Source organism: Terrapene carolina, unplaced genomic scaffold (genome assembly GCF_002925995.2).
Source record: "Terrapene carolina triunguis isolate 2854851 unplaced genomic scaffold, T_m_triunguis-2.0 Scaffold42, whole genome shotgun sequence".
NCBI lineage: Eukaryota > Metazoa > Chordata > Testudines > Emydidae > Terrapene > Terrapene triunguis.
In genome coordinates, this window is record NW_020664393.1 from 64,908,455 (window position 1) to 64,930,266 (window position 21,812).

Here is a 21,812-nt window from a genome sequence, read left to right on the forward strand (position 1 = left end):
CAGGGACATGCGGAGCCAGGTAGGGAGCCCCTGCCAGCCCTGCCAACCCTCCTCCCCAGCACCAGTGGGCATCCCAGGCCACATGCCATGGCCTGGCCCCACCCCCAGCACCAGCGGGAGTCCTGGACCACCTCCCACAGAGCACCCCCCAAACAGCTTCAGCCCCCCCTGCCCAAGTTTTAGTTAGGAGTATATAGTAAAAGTCATGGACAGGTTATGGGCCATGAATTTTTGTTTACTGCCCGTGACCTGTCCATGACTTTTACTAAAAATGCCCGTGACTAAAACATAGCCTTACTTATGAGCAACTCAAACTCATTAACCCCTCCCAGTTTTAGGGCAATCTGTTTCAATATGCTTTCACTACCTAGCTAAATTAGCTATGTGCGCTTGAAGAGCAAATCCTTCTTTAACTCTGCACTTCATGAGCTCATAAAAAGTAAAGTGCCACACATGCTCAGTAAGCTATTTTAAAAACTTCATAACACGGTGAAATTACAACCAATGTTCTCTTGAATAAATAAGACACTTTGCCTTTTCTTTACTACTGCCAAATTTCAACTTCCAGCCATTGTGGCTGTAGAGCTGCTAAAGGGTTACTATATATATATATATATATATATATATATATATATATATATATATATATATATATATATATACATATACACACACACATACAGACATACATACACACACATACAGAGATATATTTTGTACTCTCATATTAAAAAATTACTGAATATTTTTGCTCAAACCTTTTTTGAACAATCATTCTGGGGCAGAGAGCAAGCATGGGAAAACATCTCCTGAAAGATGAAAGTTCCTCAAGATATGAACAACTGAAAACAGGGATTTAGAATGTCTCTGCCACATTTCAGTAACAACTATTGAATGCTGAATTGGACAACAGGGCCTTATTTACTGAAAAACTGTGAAGTTTGTCAGTTTATTTTTCTCTTTTATCTGTCCCAAAGCTTCCCTCTGATTGTTAGAGTGCAATTGACAGTCCTTACTGAGGCAAAACACCCCACTGGCTTTACTGGGAGTTGTGCCTGAGTAAATACTGCAGGATTAATAGCATTTGCCAACCATTTGGAATATTTTTTTAATGCAACTCAACCAACTAACCAGCAGGGTAAGTTCACATCTATCAGATGAACCTGACTTTCTAATGTTTAATTATTTTTAAATACTTAATGTTACAAAGAGGCACATATATGTTTGGGGATTGGTCCTGCTTTGAGCAGGGAGTTGGACTAGATGACCTCCTGAGGTCCCTTCCAACCCTGATATTCTATGATTCTATATTATCCTTAGATGACGCTGCAGATGTAGTTGACATTAAAGTAATGAGAGAAGTTGTTTTTAAAAGTAAAGGTTATTTGGGAAGCTGCAACATGTTTTAGTGAAAAGGTAAGTCAAACTATTTTAACAGATCTGAGAAAGGATTCACTCTTTAGAAATGTGCATTTGTTAATAATAGAAGCATTACTGTAGCTGTAATGGAAAAAGTTTAAGTCATTAAAAATGTCTACTGAAAAACGGAGAAATGGTACCAGTTAAAAAAAGCTCCCATTGTTAATAGGTTGCATTAATCAGAGAAGTCAGGGTAGGTTCAGCCTTTTTTATGAGCAACAGAAGTGTGTTTATAGAACTAAAGTATTTACAACTACTTTATTAATAAAAAATAGTGGTTTAATACTCAGTTCCTAATACATATCACAGTTTACTCCACAGTGACCTTGAATTTCTATTGATTACTCTCCCATTATATTTAAAATCTAAGAGGAAAGCATAGTAGCTGATATAATAGAATCATAGTAGATACAACATAGGAAAGTGAAGGATTTGTAGAAACAAAACATTGTTGTCCTATTGAACAGTTTTTCACAGTAGCTTAAATGACCATTATAAGATATTTGAGAAGTGGGAAAAGCAACAGAACAACATTGTTAGTATTTGCTTACCAATGTCGATATATTTTGGATCGAGGGGTGTACCAATAGAATTGCAGAGAACCAGCACGTACTGTATGGAAATAAGAGCAAATATCAGTGCTACTATGTTTGTTTAGGTCGGAAAGTTAACATACTGTACAAGGTCATCCTTTTGTGAAATGCTGCTCATAACCTGTACATCTCACAGGATCACAATCCTGTTCAGCAACATGGAGAGCTACAGTACCAAAGGCATCATAAACACAAATGCAGTGCAAAAATGAGAATAATGCTACTCTTACCTCCTACCTCTATATGAGACTCAAACTACGAAACGGGGCTTGAAAAAATGATTAAGCACATACTATCAAGAATTGCATCTACTAGTCAAAAGATGGCATGAAAGAACAAAAGGCCCCACTCGCTGGATCGATCACTGCCTGCCGATCCGGTGGGTAGTATAAACATACCCCCAGTGTCTTAAAAGGTGTACTGTGCTGGGATTCCTTATAAGGGTCCTGTCAGACATTTCTTAAGCTATGTTTACACTGCAACTAGACACCCCAGGCTCGTCGGGCTCAGGCTGTGGGGCTGTTTCATTGCAGTGTAGACTTCCAGGTTTGGACTGGAGTCTGGGCTCTAGGATGCTGCGAGGTGGGAGAGTCCCAGAGCCTGGACTGCAGTCCGAGCCTGAAAGTCTACACTAGGGGTAGGCAACCTATGGCACGCATGCCAAAGGCGGCACGCGAGCAAATTTTCAGTGGCACTCACACTGCCTGGGTCCTGGCCGAGAGCAGTAGCTAAAACTTATGATTTATTTTTCTCTGGTTTTCTCATAATTGTTCTTTGTTATTTTAAGCCAGAATTTTAGATTTCCGATTAAATACAATGATATTCCTTGACTTCACTATCAAAAATTGAGACGCCACACCTGTTATTTGTAATTGATTTTAACCCCCCTATTTGGGGGGGGGAGGGGGCAAATTATTCCTACATTTTATCTACTCTCAGTTTCTCTACCATGTCCTTGTTGCTGCACTTCTAAGATTCTATGTCATGAGATCAGAAGAAGGCTGACGGGACAAGAGTTTCCAAGATGCACAGTGGAGTGGAAGGCAAGGAGAGAAATGTGCTGCTGGAATTGAAGAGGTTTCATTACACTAGGTCTGAGCAAAGTAGAATGGCTGAGAGTTAGAAGAGGTTGTCAAGCCACACCACTGTCTCCTCTTCAAGTCCAGCTGAGGATCCCTCCTCATCTTCCCCTGTGATACACTCTAGGCAGTGTTGCTGGAACTAGCCCTTTTGCCTCATCAGCTCCCACTACAATGTCGGTCACAAAACTCTCCTCCTGAGGTCATGGTTCTAGTTAACTAAATCTACAGAGAAAGAAAATCTTAGTATATAGATGATATGATATATTGCTTCACAGAGCAATTCTAATGATCCAGTAGCAGAAAATTAAGCTTGCCCACTTCTGTCACTGAATGTTGACCAGCCCTTAGTAGTAAAGGCAGCATTGGAGATACAGACCTACCAGTAATAGGAGAAGTGGAGAAGAAACTGAAAGATTAAGAGACATTTGTAATCCTGAACAGTTCAAAATAAAAGGGTTTTGCTTATTTATTTCCAAGAAAGAAGATCAAATGTCTTCACCCACACCAGTAGAGTTGCAGATTTTAAAAGGTGCAGTCCAGGAAAATCTCTCAGGCTACGTCTTCACTACCCGCCGATCCGGCGGGTAGCAATCGGTTTATCGGGGATCGACTTACCGCGTCTCGTGAGGACGCGGTAAAATCGATCCCTGATCGCTCTGCCGTCGACTCCGGAAATCCACCTCGACAAGAGGCGGTAGCGGAGTCGGCGGCAGCGCGGCAGCGGTCGGCTTTCCCCCGTCCTCACCACCAGGTAAGCCGACCTAAAATACGCAACTTCAGCTACGGTATTCACGTAGCTGAAGTTGCGTATCTTAGGTCGGAACACCGCTGTAGTGTAGACCTAGCCTCAGTTGACTTCAATTTAGTTGGATGTTTCTGGCCATGTACCATAGGACCATATTTTCAGCACACACCACAGCACACTATTACTGTACAATCAGTTGAATTAGCACTAAAATGATTCTTTTACCGTTGCACCAATTGACTCCGTCTCATGCTCCTCCTTTGTAAGCAACATACAAATGATATAGAAAATAACTGAATTAATTCAGAAATGAATGCAGTAACCATTAAATGATGTAAATCTGGTAGTAAAATGTACATCTATCCTAGACATTTTTACAGCATCTATCATCATAGTATCTAGGTGCTACAAAGAAAGTGGAATGTGAAATGTAAACGTATAGATAATAGGATGAGTTCATGGTACTAACCCTTTAGCAACATATACAGACCTTTTATATAGATATGAAAGATCATACCATGAAAGAAAGAAGAAACTTACAAGCATGATTTATTTTTATAATTCTGTTTTAAAAACTTAAAAGAAGAAATGGCCCCTGCATCCCCACCTCACACTCACTTTCTCTCTTTATATTCTTTAATTTTCCAGTGTAGACCAGTCTTTGGACTTGAAGTTGGACATTACATTTGGAAATGTACATTTTATTCCATCTTTTCCCACCTATTATTTTAATTATATTATCTCAAATTCTTTTTTTTTTTTAATAATTGATAGGGACATATCTTGCATATTTTAGTATGCCCCTGATAATGGTCTGATCCAAAGCCCATTGAACACAATAGAAAATCTCCCATTAAGTGCCCCCAATTCAGCATGTACTTAAATCCATGCATAACTTTAGGCAACTGAGTAGCCCCATTGTATTATTATGAAAGGATTGCTGTCAGATATGTCTAGAAAGACAAGTTGGTGAGGTAACATTTTATTGGACCAACTTCTTTTGGTGACAGAGACAAGTTTTTGAACTTACACAGAACTCTTTTTTCAAGTCTGGGTTTATAACAGTTATTTCATTTTCTGCTTTCCATTGATCAAAACAATCTTTAAAGTCTTGATTTTTTTCTAAATACTGAATTTGTATTTCTTTGAAAATTGTTTTCAATGTTTCTAAAGCAGCAACAGTTAACATTGCTCCTCTTCTTACACGCCCATTAGCTGTTTGTAAGAACAATGAGGATAGAGTTTGTTAGTTAACTCCTGCTGCAATTTCTGTCTCTTTAAAGTGTGTCCCATCCAAATGGTGGCTAAATTTAATTGAAGGTGATAGAATGGTGCAGATTCAGAAACTGAAGTACATTTTCCTACCATCTGACTGTAATTTTAAGGTTGGCCACATTTGTGCCTGACAACATCCATTTAAAAATCAAGATCGTTTCAAATTAGATTAAAAAAAAAAAAAAAGATTTTACCTGAGGTTGGTTTTCATCAGCTTTAGTTGCCAAAATGCAGAAGTCTCCACAAGTGGTTATGGAAATCAGACTCTTGACATATTTCACATACTTTTCATTGTTTTTTGTATCCCAAAAAACCACACAGTATTCAGGACGATCCGGTCGGGTATATGCATAAACCACTGTGTTGGAGCAGTAACCCCACTGATGAGAAAAACATTTGTTAATTTTAACCAGAAATTATGCAAATTGAGTGACAGGTAGTACATCGTTACTGTAGAAAAAGAGTGGTTCATATACACTACCAGCATCCATCAATATTTCCCCCTTCCTCTCAAGTGAAATGCTGTATCAAAAATTGTTAATTTATTCCTGTTCTAAATTGCTGGATTGACAATCCAGGAGACTGAAGCCTTTTGTTAATTAACAAAATGGGTAGGAGTTAGCTTTCCCACACTACTACACCAACCCATCTCAATCCTGAACTGGAGTAGTCCCCCAGGGATGACAGAAGAGTTCATTTTCCACAATCTAGTCTCTTTTGAGTTTGTTACAAGTACCAATTGCTGTGTTTATTTTTGTGATGTGTACACTTGCCCTCTGGGAATTGGACTGGGAATCTTAGAAATCACAGAAATGTAGGACTGGAAGGGACCTCAACAGATCATTTAGCCCAGTCCCCTGCACGGAGGCAGGACTAAGAGCTATCTATACCATCACTGACAGGTGTTCTTACATACCTCCAATGGCAGAGGTTCCACAACTTTCCTAGCACTTTGTTCCAGTGCTTAACTACCCTTATTAGGAAGCTTTTTCGTAATGTCTAACCTAAATCTCTCCTCCTGCAATTTAAGCCCATTACTTCTTGTCTTGTCCTCAGTGGATAAGGAGAACAATTTATCTTCCTCCTTTTTATAACAACCTTTTACGTACTTGAAGATTTATGTCCCCCCTCAGTCTTCTCTTCTCCAGATTAAACAAACCCAGTTTTTTCAATCTTTCCTCGTAGGTCATGTTTTCTAGACCTTTAATCATTGTTGTTGCTCTCCTCTGGACTTTCTCTAACATATCCACATCTTTCCTGAAGTCTTGTAGCCAGAATTGAACATAGTACTCCAGCTGAGGCCTTATCAGTAAAGCTACGTTTTAGTCACAGGTATTTTTAGTAAAAGTCACAGACAGGTCACGGGCAGTAAACAAAAATTCACAGCCCATGACCTGTCCATGACTTTTATTAAAAATACCAGTGAATACAACTTGCAGGGGGAGGGGAGTCGGGGGCCCCACGGGTGCTGGGGGAGGGTGGCCCAGCTGCTTGCGGGGGGCAGCGCGCTACCTGGAACCCCTGCTGGTGCTCGCTCCCTACCTGGCTCTGCACCTGGGGGGCTTCCCGGAAGCGACGACATCCCCCTCACTCAGCTGCTAGGTGGAGGCGTGACCAGGCAGCTCTGTGCGCTGCTTCTGCCTGCAGGCACCGCCCCCACAGCTCCCGTTGGCTGCAGTTCCCGGCCAATGGGAGCTGTGAAGCCAGCGCTCTGGGTGGAGGCAGCATGCAGAGCTGCCTGCCCATGCCTCCACCTAGCAGCTGAGCAAGAAGGATGTTACCGCTTCCGGGGAGCCCCCCAGGTTAGCACTGCCCAGAGCCCGCCTCATCCCGACTGGTACCCCAACCCCATGCCCCTCCCACACCCAAACTATGCTGGTTGGGGGGGAGTAGGGGGCGCGGTGGCCTGAGACTGCTTCAGCAGTAGCCAGCATGCCTTGCGCAGGAGCTGCCTGAGCTGCCATTGAGCCACGCGCACCGGCCACTGCAGAAGTCACGGAGGTCATGGAAAGTCATGGAATCCGTGACTTCCATGACCTCCGTGACAAACGTGCAGCCTTACTTGCTGAGTCGAGTGAAAGAATTACTTGTCAGGTCTTGCCTACAAAATTCCTGCTAATATATCCCAGAATGATGTTACGTTTGTTCTTTTGGTTTTTTGCAGCAGTACTACACTGTTGACTCATATTTAATTTGTGATCGACTATAACCCCCAGATTCTTTTTTGCAGTGTTCATTCCTAAGAAGTCATTTCCCATTTTATATCTGTACAATTGATTATTCCTTGCTAGGTGTAGTAATTTGCATTTGTCCTTATTGAATTTCATCCTACTTATTTCAGACCATTTCTACAGTTTGTCAAGATCATTTTGAACTCTAATCGTGTCCTCCAGAACACTTGCAATCCCTCCCAGCTTGGTATCATCCACAAACTTTATAAGTGTATTCTCTTTGCCATTATCCAAATCATTTATGAAAATATTGAATAGAACCAGGCCAGATCCCTTCCAGCTTGACTGTGAGCCACTAATAACTACTCTCTGGGAATGGTTTGCCAACCAGCAGTGCACCCACCTTATAGTAGATAAGTCTAGGCTATATTTCCCTAGTTTGCTTATGAGAAGGTCATGGGACACAGTAACAAAAGCCTTACTAAAATCAAAATATACCACATCTGCCCTTTCCCCCTATCCACAAGGCTTCTTAACCTGTCAAAGAAGGCTATTAGGTTGGTTTGATATGATTTATTCTTGACAAATCCACGATCACTGTTACTTATCACCTTAAGTGGGGTGATAAGTAATGGGGGGGAGGGATAGCTCAGTGGTTTGAGCATTGGCCTGCTAAACCCAGGGTTGTGAGTTCAGTCCTTGAGGGGGCCACTTAGGGATCTGGGGCAAAATCAGTACTTGGTCCTGCTAGTGAAGGCAGGGGGCTGGACTCGATGACCTTTCAAGGTCCCTTCCAGTTCTAGGAGATGGGATATCTCCATTTATTTATTTAATTTATCTTCTAGGTGCTTACAAGCTGATTGCTTAATTATTTGCTCCATTATCTTTCTGGGTACCAAAGTTAAGATGACTGGCCTATAAGGTCATGTCTACAGTACAATCTTAAATCGACCTATATTAGGTCAACTTACAGCCACTGCAGAAATGACTGCAGTAGCTGATGTCCACACTACCTTCCTTCTGTCGGTGGTGTGCGTCCTCAACAGTAGCGCTTCCACTGACTGAAGAGGGGCAGTGTGTGTGTATGGGGCGGGGAGGACTGAGAGCCAGGGCTCTCAGTTCTGCGCAGCTCCCCACTGGGAGCCCAGCTGCCCCTGGCGCTTCTCGCCTCCGTGTTCCCAGCCAGGAGCAGGGGAGCAGCTGCCCAGGGCTTCTCGCCTCCAGCAGGTAGATCTGCGCCCTGAGTCCAGTTGGCTGCTGTGCTCCCAGCGGGGAGTGGGGAGCCAGGACCCTGGAGGGAGCCTGGGTGGCAGCCTGGCTTGGAGCAGAGACCTGGCAGCAACCCAACAGGGGAGTCTAGAGCTGGCTTTCTTGTCAATTTCACAGCTCTGGCAGAGCCAGGAAATTGACAAGAATGACAGCCAACAGCCAATGTAAGGAACACAGTGTCTACAAAGTCACTGTGTCACCCTGACTACACCAACATAAGCCCTATGCCCTCTTGTGGAGGTGGAATTATTATGTTGCTGTAGTAGGGCACTTACATCAGCAGGAGCGAGGCAGTAGTGTAGACACTGACATAGTTAGGTCGACAAACTGCCTTACATGGATCTAACTCTGTAGTGTAGACCAAGCCTTAATCACAAATTGCCCTTATTCTGCATTTTATAGCTAGGTACTGTATTTGCCCTTGTCCAGTCCTCTGGGATCTCTCCCATCTTCCACAAGTTCTCTTTTCATAGAATCATAGAAGATTAGGGTTGGAAGAGACCTCAGGAGGTCATCTAGTCCAACCCCCTGCTCAAAGCAGGACCAACACCAACTAAATCATCCCAACCAAGGCTTTGTCAAGCCGGGCCTTAAAAACCTCTAAGGATGGAGATTCCACCACCTCCCTAGGTAACCCATTCCAGTGCTTCACTGGAATGTTCAAGTTCCTGAACTTGAAGCCATCTAACTTGTCTAAGGGCTTGTCTACACTTAAAACACAACTGTAGTGCAGCTGCAAGGCTGCAGCTATGCCGCTGCAGTGCTTCAGTGAAGATGCTACCTATGCCAACAGGAGAGATTCTCCTGTCGGCATAGGCACTCCACCTTCCTGAGAGACGATAGCTAGGTAGACGGGAAAATTCTTCCGTGGACATAGCAATGTCTACACTGGGGGGTTAGGTCAGTTTAACTGTGTTGCTTAGGTGTGTGGATTTTTCACACCCCTGAACAATGTAGTTATATCAACCTAATTTCCTAGTGTAGACCAAGCCTATGTAATTCTTAACTTGTTCTTTTTTATTAAAGCCTTGGATTCTACCCCATTTAAACTGATGTTCACTATGTTAGTTGTCCAATCACTGCTAACCTTTTTGGTGAAAACTGAAACAAAAAAAGGCATTTTCTGTTATTGTCTTTCCCTCCAAATTTGAGTAATGGGCCTGCCTGGCCCTTGGTCTTCATCTTGTTTCTAATGTAGTTGTAAAATGTTTTCTTGTTACTCTTTATGTCCCTACCTAGTTTAATGTCATTTTGTGCCTTAGCCTTTCTAATTTTGTTCCTACATAGTTGTGATGCTTTTTTTATATTCATCCTTTGTAATCTGAGCTAGTTTCCATTTTTTTATGACTCTTGAGTTTCACGTCATTGAAGATCTCCTGATTAAAACAGGGTGGTCTCTTAACATACTTCCTATTTTTCCTACGCACTGGGATAGTTTGCTCTTGTGCCTTAATAATGCCTCTTTTAAAAACTGCCAACTCTCCGAAAATCTTTTTTCCTTTAGATTTGCTTCCCAAACACATAGGAAACATAATAAATCAAAGAAATATCCCAAATCCTGCAATCTTACAAGACTTGGACAGGCCAAAATAATCAAGTGATTATTAAAGCATTAAAAATAACTCTCCCACAACAACCCCATAATTTCTTACAAAAATAAAGAGCACCTTCTTCATCCCTCCCAAAAATAAAGAATCAGTAGAAGTCTGGGAATATGGAATCAGAGAGAAGACAAAAAGGCAAGGGCAGCAATGAAAAGGCCAACCATTGCAACTTAGGATCAACCAATGATTTTATCTTAGCTAAATGGCCACATATTTTCAATTTGTTTTAATAATTTCTTAGGGATTATCTGAAGTGAAAAGATAGATATATCCCATCAGAGAAGGGAAAGAGTGCCCTTTAAGAGTGAGACATGATGGGAAACCTCTCTCTGATATAAAGAAAAAAGGAGTTCAGCTTGAGGAAGTTTTGATAGAGGCAGGACCTATAGGAATTGAAGATGTAGGGCCCATCTGAGAAAACAACTGGTGGTTTTTCTTCCTTTGTTAAATATTTTTTTAATTATGTGCTAAGAAATAACAACTGTTTAGAAAGTGCCCTTGGTTGGTTAGTGCATTCTATGCCAGGAATTCTGAGGATCCTCTTCACAATAGATTACAAACAGCAACTGTCATATAATTAAATAATACCATCAAGGGAACTTGAATTGTTACATAAATAGTATTGTACATTTTCAAGTTTATGCAATATTCTTTTACTGTCTGTCACCATATATAGCAATGGTCTCAGTGAGTTAAGGGGTAAGTTGTGAAAGTCCAGGAACCACCAAAATTGTAAATACTGCTACTTCTACTGATAACAATGGTGAGATTACCAATGACTGACAGTGCCCAATGGATTTGAGTAAAATATTCCAGAAATTTTTAAAAGGAAAATTCTGCAATTATCAATCTGATATTTGATAGATACAATCTCCAGATTAGGTAATCACTACTATCCAAATAACTGACAAATCATTCTAAACAGCATCAAAAACTCTGAAACTGTAGCAATAATTCAAGGTTTTAACATTAAAAGAAATAATTAAATCTTGCTATTGTTAGAGAAACTTCCACTCAATTTATGTTATATAATAGTAGATACAAGACCTCCCACATTCATTACTTTTACTAGTGGCAAGGAATATTAACTGCTTGTCATACAATTCTCAGCCTTGTGGCCACTTGTTATTGTTGTTAATAGTACTTAAAAGGAAAGATATTGGGGACTGGATGCTTTAGTAGACTGATAATGGGATACTAAGCCTTTCAACTCGAGGTCATGGGTTCAAATCTGGCCCAAGTCAATAATGACTTTCAATCACTACCATCTGATAGTTGTTCAGTGGCCAGTGTGAACAGCTACTTCCCATTAGGAAGGTACTGATATAATCAGAAGGGCACACCAAAGTCATGAAAAGAAGTAATAAAATGTGCTACATATTAAAGGAAGAAATGTAGCTTTGAACTAGCAATCTTTAACATTGCTACTAAATATATTGTCAATAGACTCCATATGTTTGCTGGATTAATAAAGTAGAAAATAACTATGAAAGGGTAATTAAATCCAAATGAGCAGCTAAGAATCTATATCTTTATGCAAGCACAACTGTTCCCACAAAGACTCAGTTTTGCAAGGGAAAGAAATGCAGTTTACACACAGAGTTCTTAGAACTCAGATTTCAAAAAATCCCTTATTCCTTCATCTGACATCTCTAACCCAGGTCTGGAAATACGTACATCCTGGGATGCAACCCGAAAATGTTTTTTTCAGTGTTTCATACATACCAATGATAGTTCTAAGTAAAACAAATAAATATAAAAAGTCAGAGTGATGTGTTCCAGTTGTTACAAATTTCCCACCGAACACACCAGGTAGCACTTCCTCTGAGGCTGGTTAGAATTTTTTTCCAATGTGAATTTTCAGAACTTCTTCCAGCAAATTTACAACGAACTATCTGGAGTCTTTTCCTAGCAGACACAGATCATTCTCCAGTGGCTTTTTACAACAGAGTGAAACACTGTCTTTAATTATAGTTGCAATATGTTCTTCTGAAGGTTTCATGTTATGCTCTTTCATCTCTTCAGCTTTATTTTACAGTCTATTTAAATGCTAGTTAACAAAAACTTGAATGGTTAACATAAACAAGCAATCTTTTCAATTCATTACTTCAGTCATCCCTCTCCACTATTATGTTACCTTTAAAATTGAATAGCAAGGAATATTCTTTGTTCAGATCACAGTTTTTTCAGCATGCTGACAGCATACATTTGCTACCAGATAACATAAGATAAAACAGGAAAGCAATGCCTTGCTAAATTCTTAACCAGGAGCCCACTTTGTACTGCTGTGTTTTCATCTTGGAAAATCATGGGAGACGGTAGAGATTCCAGAAGACTGGAAAAGGGCAAATATAGTGCCCATCTATAAAAAGGGAAATAAAAACAACCCAGGAAACTACAGACCAGTTAGTTTAACTTCTGTGCCAGGGAAGATAATGGAGCAAGTAATTAAGGAAATCATCTGCAAACACTTGGAAGGTGGTAAGGTGATAGGGAACAGCCAGCATGGATTTGTAAAGAACAAATCATGTCAAACCAATCTGATAGCTTTCTTCAATAGGATAACGAGTCTTGTGGATAAGGGAGAAGCGGTGGATGTGGTATACCTAGACTTTAGTAAGGCATTTGATACCGTCTCGCATGATATTCTTATCGATAAACTAGGCAAATACAATTTAGATGGGGCTACTATAAGGTGGGTGCATAACTGGCTGGATAACCGTACTCAGAGAGTTGTTATTAATGGTTCCCAATCCTGCTGGAAAGGCATAACGAGTGGGGTTCCGCAGGGGTGTTTTGGGACCGGCTCTGTTCAATATCTTCATTAACGACTTAGATATTGGCATAGAAAGTACGCTTATTAAGTTCGAGGATGATACCAAACTGGGAGGGATTGCAACTGCTTTGGAGGACAGGGTCATAATTCAAAATGATCTGGACAAATTGGAGAAATGGTCTGAGTTAAACAGGATGAAGTTTAACAAAGACAAATGCAAAGTGCTCCACTTAGGAAGAAAAAATCAGTTTCACACATACAGAATGGGAAGAGACGGTCTAGGAAGGAGTACGGCAGAAAGGGATCTTGGGGTTATAGTGGACCACAAGCTAAATATGAGTCAACAATGTGATGCTGTTGCAAAAAAAGCAAACATGATTCTGGGATGTATTAACAGGTGTGTTGTGAGCAAGACACGAGAAGTCATTCTTCCGCTCTACTCTGCTCTGGTTAGGCCTCAGCTGGAGTATTGTGTCCAGTTCTGGGCACCGCATTTCAAGAAAGATGTGGAGAAATTGGAAAGGGTCCAGAGAAGAGCAACAAGAATGATTAAAGGTCTTGAGAACATGACCTATGAAGGAAGGCTGAAGGAATTGGGTTTGTTTAGTTTGGAAAAGAGAAGACTGAAAGGGGACATGATAGCAGTTTTCAGGTATCTAAAAGGGTGTCATAAGGAGGAGGGAGAAAACTTGTTCACCTTAGCCTTTAAGGATAGAACAAGAAGCAATGGATTTAAACTGCAGCAAGGGAGGTCTAGGTTGGACATTAGGAAAAAGTTCCTAACTGTCAGGGTGGTTAAACACTGGAATAAATTGCCTAGGGAGGTTGTGGAATCTCCATCTCTGGAGATATTTAAGAGTAAGTTAGATAAATGTCTATCAGGGATGGTCTAGACAGTATTTGGTCCTGCCATGCAGGCAGGGGACTGGACTCGATGACCTCTCGAGGTCCCTTCCAGTCCTAGAATCTATGAATCTTGAAAAGTCATATACAACAACATAGTGTAAAGATTTTATAAGTACTGTTTAACTGTATCTAAACATAAATGTCAGTCTACTTGCCTTTTAATAAGTGTATTGCCAGTTTTATAATATGATTTTTTAACTTTACACAGGAAAACAAATGTAATATAATTGCACCGAATAAAGTTATTCTTAATGTCAGATTTTCCCCAGAAGGTGAAATGGTTGAAGCAAATCTTTACAAATGAACCAATAGTCACGTACACTATTCAAATGTGCTAGAAGTCTACACGGACTTCAGTGAGAGTGGGATCTTTCAAGTCTCCCAGACGTATAGATTTCAGCTATATAGCACTTACAGGGATAAAGCTTAGGCCCTTTTCACACTACTACTTTTAAATGCAATTTTGTGACCAGTTACAAATAGGACAGTTCAGTTTCTGTTCATATAGCAGTATTTCTGCCATCACAACCACGTTTATACTCACTGCCCAATGGTATTTGTATAAGTGCATTCTGGGAAAATCTAGGCAGCTCTCTCATCATGTCTCCAGCACAGGACAGGAAGCCAAAGAAAACAGCTGCTGTGATGCTGGCAGACTAGGTAACAGCTCATGCCCAGGCCCCACTGAACACTGACGAACACATAACTGGAAACCAGTCTGGCTCACCTGTCTGTTAGCCTTGTTAAAATAGATGTTAAGTTGATAAGAATGTGTTTATTGTTTAAACCTCATGAAATGCTTGTAGCATGTTGCATGTACTGATCTCACTTATAATATCTGTACCAAATGGTATAAAGTTATATTGAGTGTTTGCATTGTAAACCGCTGTAACTGTGCAACTCACCAAACAAGAAAGAAGCATTAATTAGTTTAAAGTGCTGGTCCTGCACACAAGACGACCCACTGAAACCAAATGAGCCACTAAAAGACATCAAAGGACAAAGACTTTCTTGACTGCCTCCCTCCCCCACCCAACATCCCTGAAGAGCAGACTGGCGCCGACACTTGTTTTATCAGTTTGAACGCTGGGGATAGGAATAAAAATGCCAGAAGGAAATAGAAGTAGAATTTGGAGAGGGCAAAATTTCTAAGCATAAGAAAGGGATCCCCAAGCTGCTTAGCTTGGATTAGCCCTAAAGGACATATAGAGCTTGCATATGACAGCAGTTTCTGTTACCTTTTGAAATCTAAAACTGTAACTCATTTGTGTTGTAAGTTTACCTGCTTTAACCTTGTAAATATTTCTTTTTCTTAGTTAATAAATCTTTAGTTAGTTTATTATAGAATTGGCTACAAACGTTGTCTTTGGTGTGTGATCTGAGGTACAATTGACCTGGAGTAAGTGACTGGTCCTTTGGGACTGGGAGTAACCTGAATATTGTTGTGATTATTGGTGTAAGGGACCATCTATATAATAAAGGCAAGCCTCCCTAGGTATCAAGATAGATTGGAATACCTAAGGAGACTGTGATTCTACATGAAGGCTGTTGTAGTGCTTGGTTGATTAAATCTACACACAACCAGTTTGGAGGTTGTGCCCTGTTGTGAGACGCTCTCGACCAGGGGTCGGCAACCTTACAGAAGTGGTGTGCCGAGTCTTCATTTATTCACTCTAATTTAAGGTTTTGCGTGCCAGTAATACATTTTAATGTTTTTAGAAGGTCTCTGTCTATAAGTCTATAATATATAACTAAACTATTGTTGTATGTAAAGTAAATAATGTTATTAAAATGTTTAAGAAGCTTCATTTAAAATTAAATTAAAATGCAGAGCCCCCCGGACTGGTGGCCAGGACCCGGGCAGTGAGAGTGCCACTGAAAATCAGCTCGCATGCCACCTTTGGCATGCGTGCCATAGGTTGCCTACCCCTGCTCTAGACAGCTTGACAGACATAAAAACAGCATCATCAGCATGTGGTCTAATACTCTCTGGGATGCTCTACCACAGACCTTTGGTAAGAAGGAGAACCAACCAAACTGGTTACACAAACATGGTTGGAGAGCCCTGTCTGAGCTATAAAAAAAATGAAGTATAGAACTGATTACTGGGTTCCAGACAAGGTTTTTGATAAGGGTGAAATACTCTTAGCTGCAATGATTACTGATAGTTAAAACTCTATGTGATGGGACCCAGCCAGGGTCTCCCAGGGGCAGCCACCTGGCTAACAAAATTGCGGTGAAAGCCTAATATTGCGGGATCTGCAATTTCCACGATGTCGCGAATTAAGTAGGGCCTTAGTGATGTGCAGATACAAGCCATGTTTTCAACCAACTATCCTGGTGACTGGTTACAAACTTTAGGTCAGGTCTTCACTCAGACTTATACAACTACATTACTCAAGGATGTGAAGAATCCACACCCCTAAGCTTCATAGCCAAAGCCATCCCTAGGGTATGGCAAATAAGGGCAGCTGCCCCGGGCCCCATGCTTTGGGGGGCCCCACGGAGGCCGCCCTGAATCGCCGTACTCTAGGGATGGCTCTTTGTGCATGTTGTGCGGGGGGCGCAAGGCCGGCCCAAGGGGTGGGGTTAGGGAGCCAGCGGGGGGGGGGGGGGGGGGAACTTTGCAGTCATGAAGAAAAATTCAGATCCATAATTTACCACCAGTGCTGCTTCACCAGTGGTAGCAGTAGTGGAAATGGTAGGGCAGACAAGGCTAGAGTGACTATCAATGAAAGCTAGCCCCGTCAGGTAAAGTTTAACTAAACAACAATAGACACACCTGAGCCCTGTCTCAACTGTAACTTCCACCCTTGCTACAACTAGTGGTGAAATTTTTCAGTGTAAATAAAGTCAAATATGCTAAGTATGGGTTACATTTTTAAAATAAAAGCATGGATTTTTCAGAAACTGATGGATAAGTTCTTTCCCTCCCTCACCCCCGCCTCCAAAAAAGGAAGCTTCCTGCTCCCCTGCTAGCCCTGACGGAAGCGCTAATCACAAACACTAGCAAATTCTCATCTAAGTAGTCATGAAAAATTTAACAAACTCGTTTAGAAACAGATTTATCAAAGTGTCTTAAAGTGCAATAATGATTAGAAAAAGAGTGCCTGTGGAAATGACACTGCCATGGTGCGTATTTATTTCCCATTAATACCTTCCGTATTATATTTGGTCAGTTTAGAAATCAAAACATTTTGGACTGTCAGAACTCCAAGTTTAATCTGGCATGAAAAAATTAAGCTGCATTCTTTTCACTTTGCACAAAATCAGCTAATCAAAACATAGTTACACCTCTACCTTGATACAACGCTGTCCTCGGGAGCCAAAAAAATCTTACCGTGTTATAGGTGAAACCGCGTTATATCGAACTTGCTTTGATCCACCGGAGTGCGCAGCCCGCCCCGCCCGGAGCACTGCTTTACCGCATTATATCCGAATTCGTGTTATATTGGGTCGCATTATATCGAGGTAGAGGTGTATTTTGTTGATGACACATAACACAGAACAGAAAATAGCTTGCTCTACTAGCTGTGCATTAATGACTGTAATAAAAGGTATGTTTGGTGAGAAGCCTGTGTGGTGAATACATACACAAAGGGAGTGGATATATGCAATAACAAGTTACCATTTTTACAGGTATATTTTCTGATAATAACCATGTTTTAAGATTTTCCAGTAAATCAAGTGCTACATTGCTACCTACCTTGTAATCTGGCCGAATGTTTGCAAAATATATAAAAGAATCAACAGCTAACCCAATCTTCAGTCCACCTCCCTCCCAGGACAATGCTGACATCTGCTTGCCAGGAACTTTCAGTGTACGCAAATGCTAAGAAAGAGAATATTTAAAATATACCACAGAGTTACCAGCACTACCACATCATTAGAGACAAATGGTTAGACATCTGAGACTAAATCCCACTCTTACTTACACCAGCAATACTCCATAGTTACAGTGATCACAGAATTTGGCTCTTGTACTCTTAAACAGATCATAAAAAGAAATGCATTTAATTTGCATTACCATAAAGTATTATTTTGCCTTCACTGCACTGTTTTCTTGTCAGAGAGAGAAACCCACAAAATTTGCAATCTATTACTCACGCATAACTCAAACTCACAAAACTAAATATTAAAGCACGAATGAAAGCATACATGTATCTTCTTTCAGTCCACAAGTATATGCTATTTGAGCCACTTTTTAAATAAATAACTTTCCATTAATAACTCAGTACTGACATTTGACATTTCTCAAGAATTTGGTTTATCCTGACATTATAATCCTATTCATCACAGCAGCCGATTGAGATGTTACTTTCAAGCACAATTGCTAGGACAAAAAGATGACAAATTTAGTAATTTGTCTTGATTTTTATAATATCCTCATCATAGGTATACATACAATCAATTTTGTATAAAAATTCTAACATACACACACAATTATACTGACATCAATAATAAATCCTTTCCAACCTTGTTAACTCTTTCCCTTCCTCACCCCTATCCCATCTATAAAAGCCACAGGGGGAAAAAAGAAAGTTAAATGTCCAGTTATGTCTTTTAATTGTTACATAGAAATAAATCATACAATTTATAACAGATGGTAAATTAATTCCCATTTTGCAACACTGTTCGAAGTTATAACCAGTAAACCTCTTGACATTCACAAGATGCCACGTTTGATATCCATATGATTCTACAGATTGACTATGGCCCCAGTCCTGCAGACACGTATGCACGTAAAAAAAATTTACACACCACTAGTTCTAGTCTCTATATAAAGTTACTCATGTCTGTACATCTACCCCTGTTTGTAAGTTTTTGAATAATCAGGGCTCTAGTATGCTTTCATTTTATGTTATGGCTTCTGTTGAACAGATTGCCAACACATCTGAGCCTGATTTTCATGCCTCAGCCTGGCCTACTTTTCGAGGGCATAACTTAGTGCCCAAATTAACTGAAGGTGCAAATGTTACTATTTATATGACTAAGTGTCCGACGGAGGGTGTAATACAAGTACTTAACTATGTAAGTCCAAAATATATTGCGGACATAAATTACACTCACAAAAAGAGAGGACATTTCCTGAAAACTTGAGCCATTATCTGTGAGTGTTTGAATTAGTCCAACACAATTTTCCAGAGACCTCAAAATTAGAATGTTTACTTATGAATATTTCTGCATTAATCTAGAATGCTGGATTCAGTCATGAGATTTCAGTAATGAGACTAGCAGGCATAGACGTCGGTTAAATTGTCCCAAAGATTTGGGCACTAAATATTCTAAGGTATGGAACAGCCCTCCTCCAGAAATCAGGATGACACTGGATCTTATCAATTTCAGAACAAAATGTAAGACACATCTCTCGTTGTTATAAACTTATCAAAACTATCTTCAGAACTGGTTTGGCCTTCCTCCCCTATAAGAACTAGAAATTTCCTCATATGCAAATTATCTCTACTTTACATAATTTTGTTGATGCTCAAATATCACAATGGCTAATATCTCTGTCTCTAACCTACTGTGAGAGCAGCATCACCAACAAAAAAATCTAAAAACACCATCACTTAGAAGGAGGAGACTGGGGGGGTTGCCTGGCCTTAAGCTCTAGCTACATCAAAGGCCTTCACTGGGGGGGGGGAAAAGCAAGAGCAGGTATAAAAGACTTTTCGGACAGATTTCTAAAAGTATCAGTTAAGCACCTAAATACCTTTAAAAATCTGTCTCTTTGACAAAACTATGCCCCCAATGGACATATGAGGGTTAAATACAATTTATTACTGCTTCCAGAAGCTTCTGGGCCAATGGGCTTCACAAATGTCAGGTACCACTTACTGAGTTTTACTGAATTTGGCTCATACAAATATAGTTTCAGCATAGTACATTAATACTGTGCAGTAATAAATTCACACAGTGAACTTCTCGAATCATGATGATCAATACTGTTTGATAAGTACACTACCCATGCAATTAGTAGACAAATTCCCTACAAAAATAATATTTAGAAGACCTCAATATACTCTTAATATATTCAAACTACAGTGCACTTCTGACACACTGATCATAGTTTGGGCAATCACCATACAAACAAAATGTATACCAAGGTTGGTTGTTGGGGTTTTTTAAACAGTGTGCATTTTACATCTGAAGTAGGATGTTAAATATATTAAAATATTTTACCTCACCAAATGGAGTGTAGAACTGCACAAGATTTACATCTTTATCCTGAGTAGTTGCTTTTTGGAAGCCTGCCACAGCCAACACACTTCCACAGTGGTTCCACTGGATACTCACTACATTCATACCAGTGTCAATCAAAACAGGGTCTAGTTTTTAGAAAGAAAAAAGTGTAAAAAGTGTAAATACAGATTTTGGACAAGAATGGCTCAGTGTTCAGTATCCCACACCTGAGCAAAAAGGCCATCAGTTCAAGTTTTAGGTACAGCTGAGTTTAAGTTATTCTAGATGTTATAACTAAAGGGTCACACACTGTTACTTCTGTAGGCCAAGTGTATTGCATACACCAATGTACTCCTTGCATTTGTCCATTCCCCGCACAAGCTCCCTGTGTGCCACCTTCCCATTCTCCTCTATTTCAGGGACTCCCTACCACACCTATCCTCATGCCAGGAGCAATGTGTGCTACTCCATTACCCCACCCACCACATACCAGGGGTCCTGTGTACTCCCCCATTGAAGTCCCCCTGGCATATGGCAGAAGGCATATGTTCCCCCATCCCTCCACATGCCAGTTGTGCTGTGTACCCCCACGTTCTCCTCACTGCATATAATTGTCTCCACTTCCCCCCCCCCCACAGCAAGGGCACTGTGTGCCCCTTCGTTCCCCCAATAACCCCTTCCTTACCATGGCCAGAGGTCTGTGTGCCCCCCATAGCAAGGTCTCCTCTTCTCCCACTATGCCAGGAGTTCTGTGGGAGCCTCCCATTCCCCCCACCATTTCTTTACTTTCTGTCTGGGGCTGTCAACTGGTTCTTTGATCTATAGAAAATCACAGAGGTGGTTGAAGCTGCTGGGTCAGCCAAACAGATGCCAGGGTCTCCATGTGTTCCCCATTTCCCCCTTATGATTTTCACCAAAAATCAGTACGGTTCTGGCTGTTGATGCCTTGAACATTCCTTGGAATTTTGGAATTGATGAGATGCAGCATTCAAAAGTTATGGCATTACAGACAAACAGAGAAATTTCTTCAAGTTGAGAATAAGACCTCACTTTGCTCGGCTAAAACGAAAATTGTACTTACTTTGGTCATTCTCATGTCTCATTATCTGGCATCTTCCATTGTCAAAACAGATAGCAAGGCAAGGGCAATCTTGGTCAGTATAGCCCTCTGTACCAGGGTACCAATGTATTCCAGCAATACTGAATGCTCCAGTTACATTCACCAAACAATTCAGTTTCATTTTCATCTAGAGATGGAATTGTTTAATCATTTAACAGATCTATCACATATTTGACTAAGCTAGCCATAAATACAACGTATATTTATACTAACATCTTACAAATTATTAGAGCTGGGTGGGAAATGGTTCTCTCATCCCAGGAAAATTTTCAAGATTTCAAAGAGATTTCCCCATTCTGATTCAGGACAAAAACTCAAAATCTGAAAAAAATAATTGGTTCAGGTCAACTGATACTGATTTTGTTTTGATAATTTCAAAATGTTTAATTTAGATTGCAATCTTTTAAAATTATTATTAATTTTTAACTATAAATTAACTTAAACTTCAAACAAAGTCATTTTGAACCAAATAAAGGAAATTTTCATTTTGAAATGTCAATAGGGGACACATTTTGACAATTTCAAAAACATTTCCCCCCCCCGCCCCAAATTTACTTCTAAATTGGAAATTTGTCAAAACCCACCCTGATTCTTTCCTGATGAAAGCTTTGGTTTAGATGAATCAGCATTTTTCAACAGAAAATTTTCCAATCAGCTCTACAAAAGGCC

The 21,812-nt window shown here is 40.4% G+C and overlaps 1 protein-coding gene across 2 annotated transcripts in view; it reads right to left on the reverse strand.

The window, feature by feature from the left end:
- WDR35 (WD repeat domain 35) overlaps nucleotides 1-21,812 on the reverse strand; it is an 83,508-nt gene that overhangs the window by 44,598 nt on the left and 17,098 nt on the right. Inside the window, exons 7-12 of one of the 2 annotated variants that reach the window (XM_024198612.3) lie at nucleotides 21,105-21,270; nucleotides 20,024-20,169; nucleotides 17,547-17,672; nucleotides 5,309-5,494; nucleotides 4,065-4,097; nucleotides 1,971-2,031 (exon numbers count right to left, since the gene is read on the reverse strand). In XM_024198612.3, coding sequence (XP_024054380.1) covers nucleotides 1,971-2,031; nucleotides 4,065-4,097; nucleotides 5,309-5,494; nucleotides 17,547-17,672; nucleotides 20,024-20,169; nucleotides 21,105-21,270 — 718 coding nt within the window. The remainder of the gene's footprint in view (nucleotides 1-1,970; nucleotides 2,032-4,064; nucleotides 4,098-5,308; nucleotides 5,495-17,546; nucleotides 17,673-20,023; nucleotides 20,170-21,104; nucleotides 21,271-21,812) is intronic. The other variant, XM_024198611.3, reaches the window with a different exon arrangement.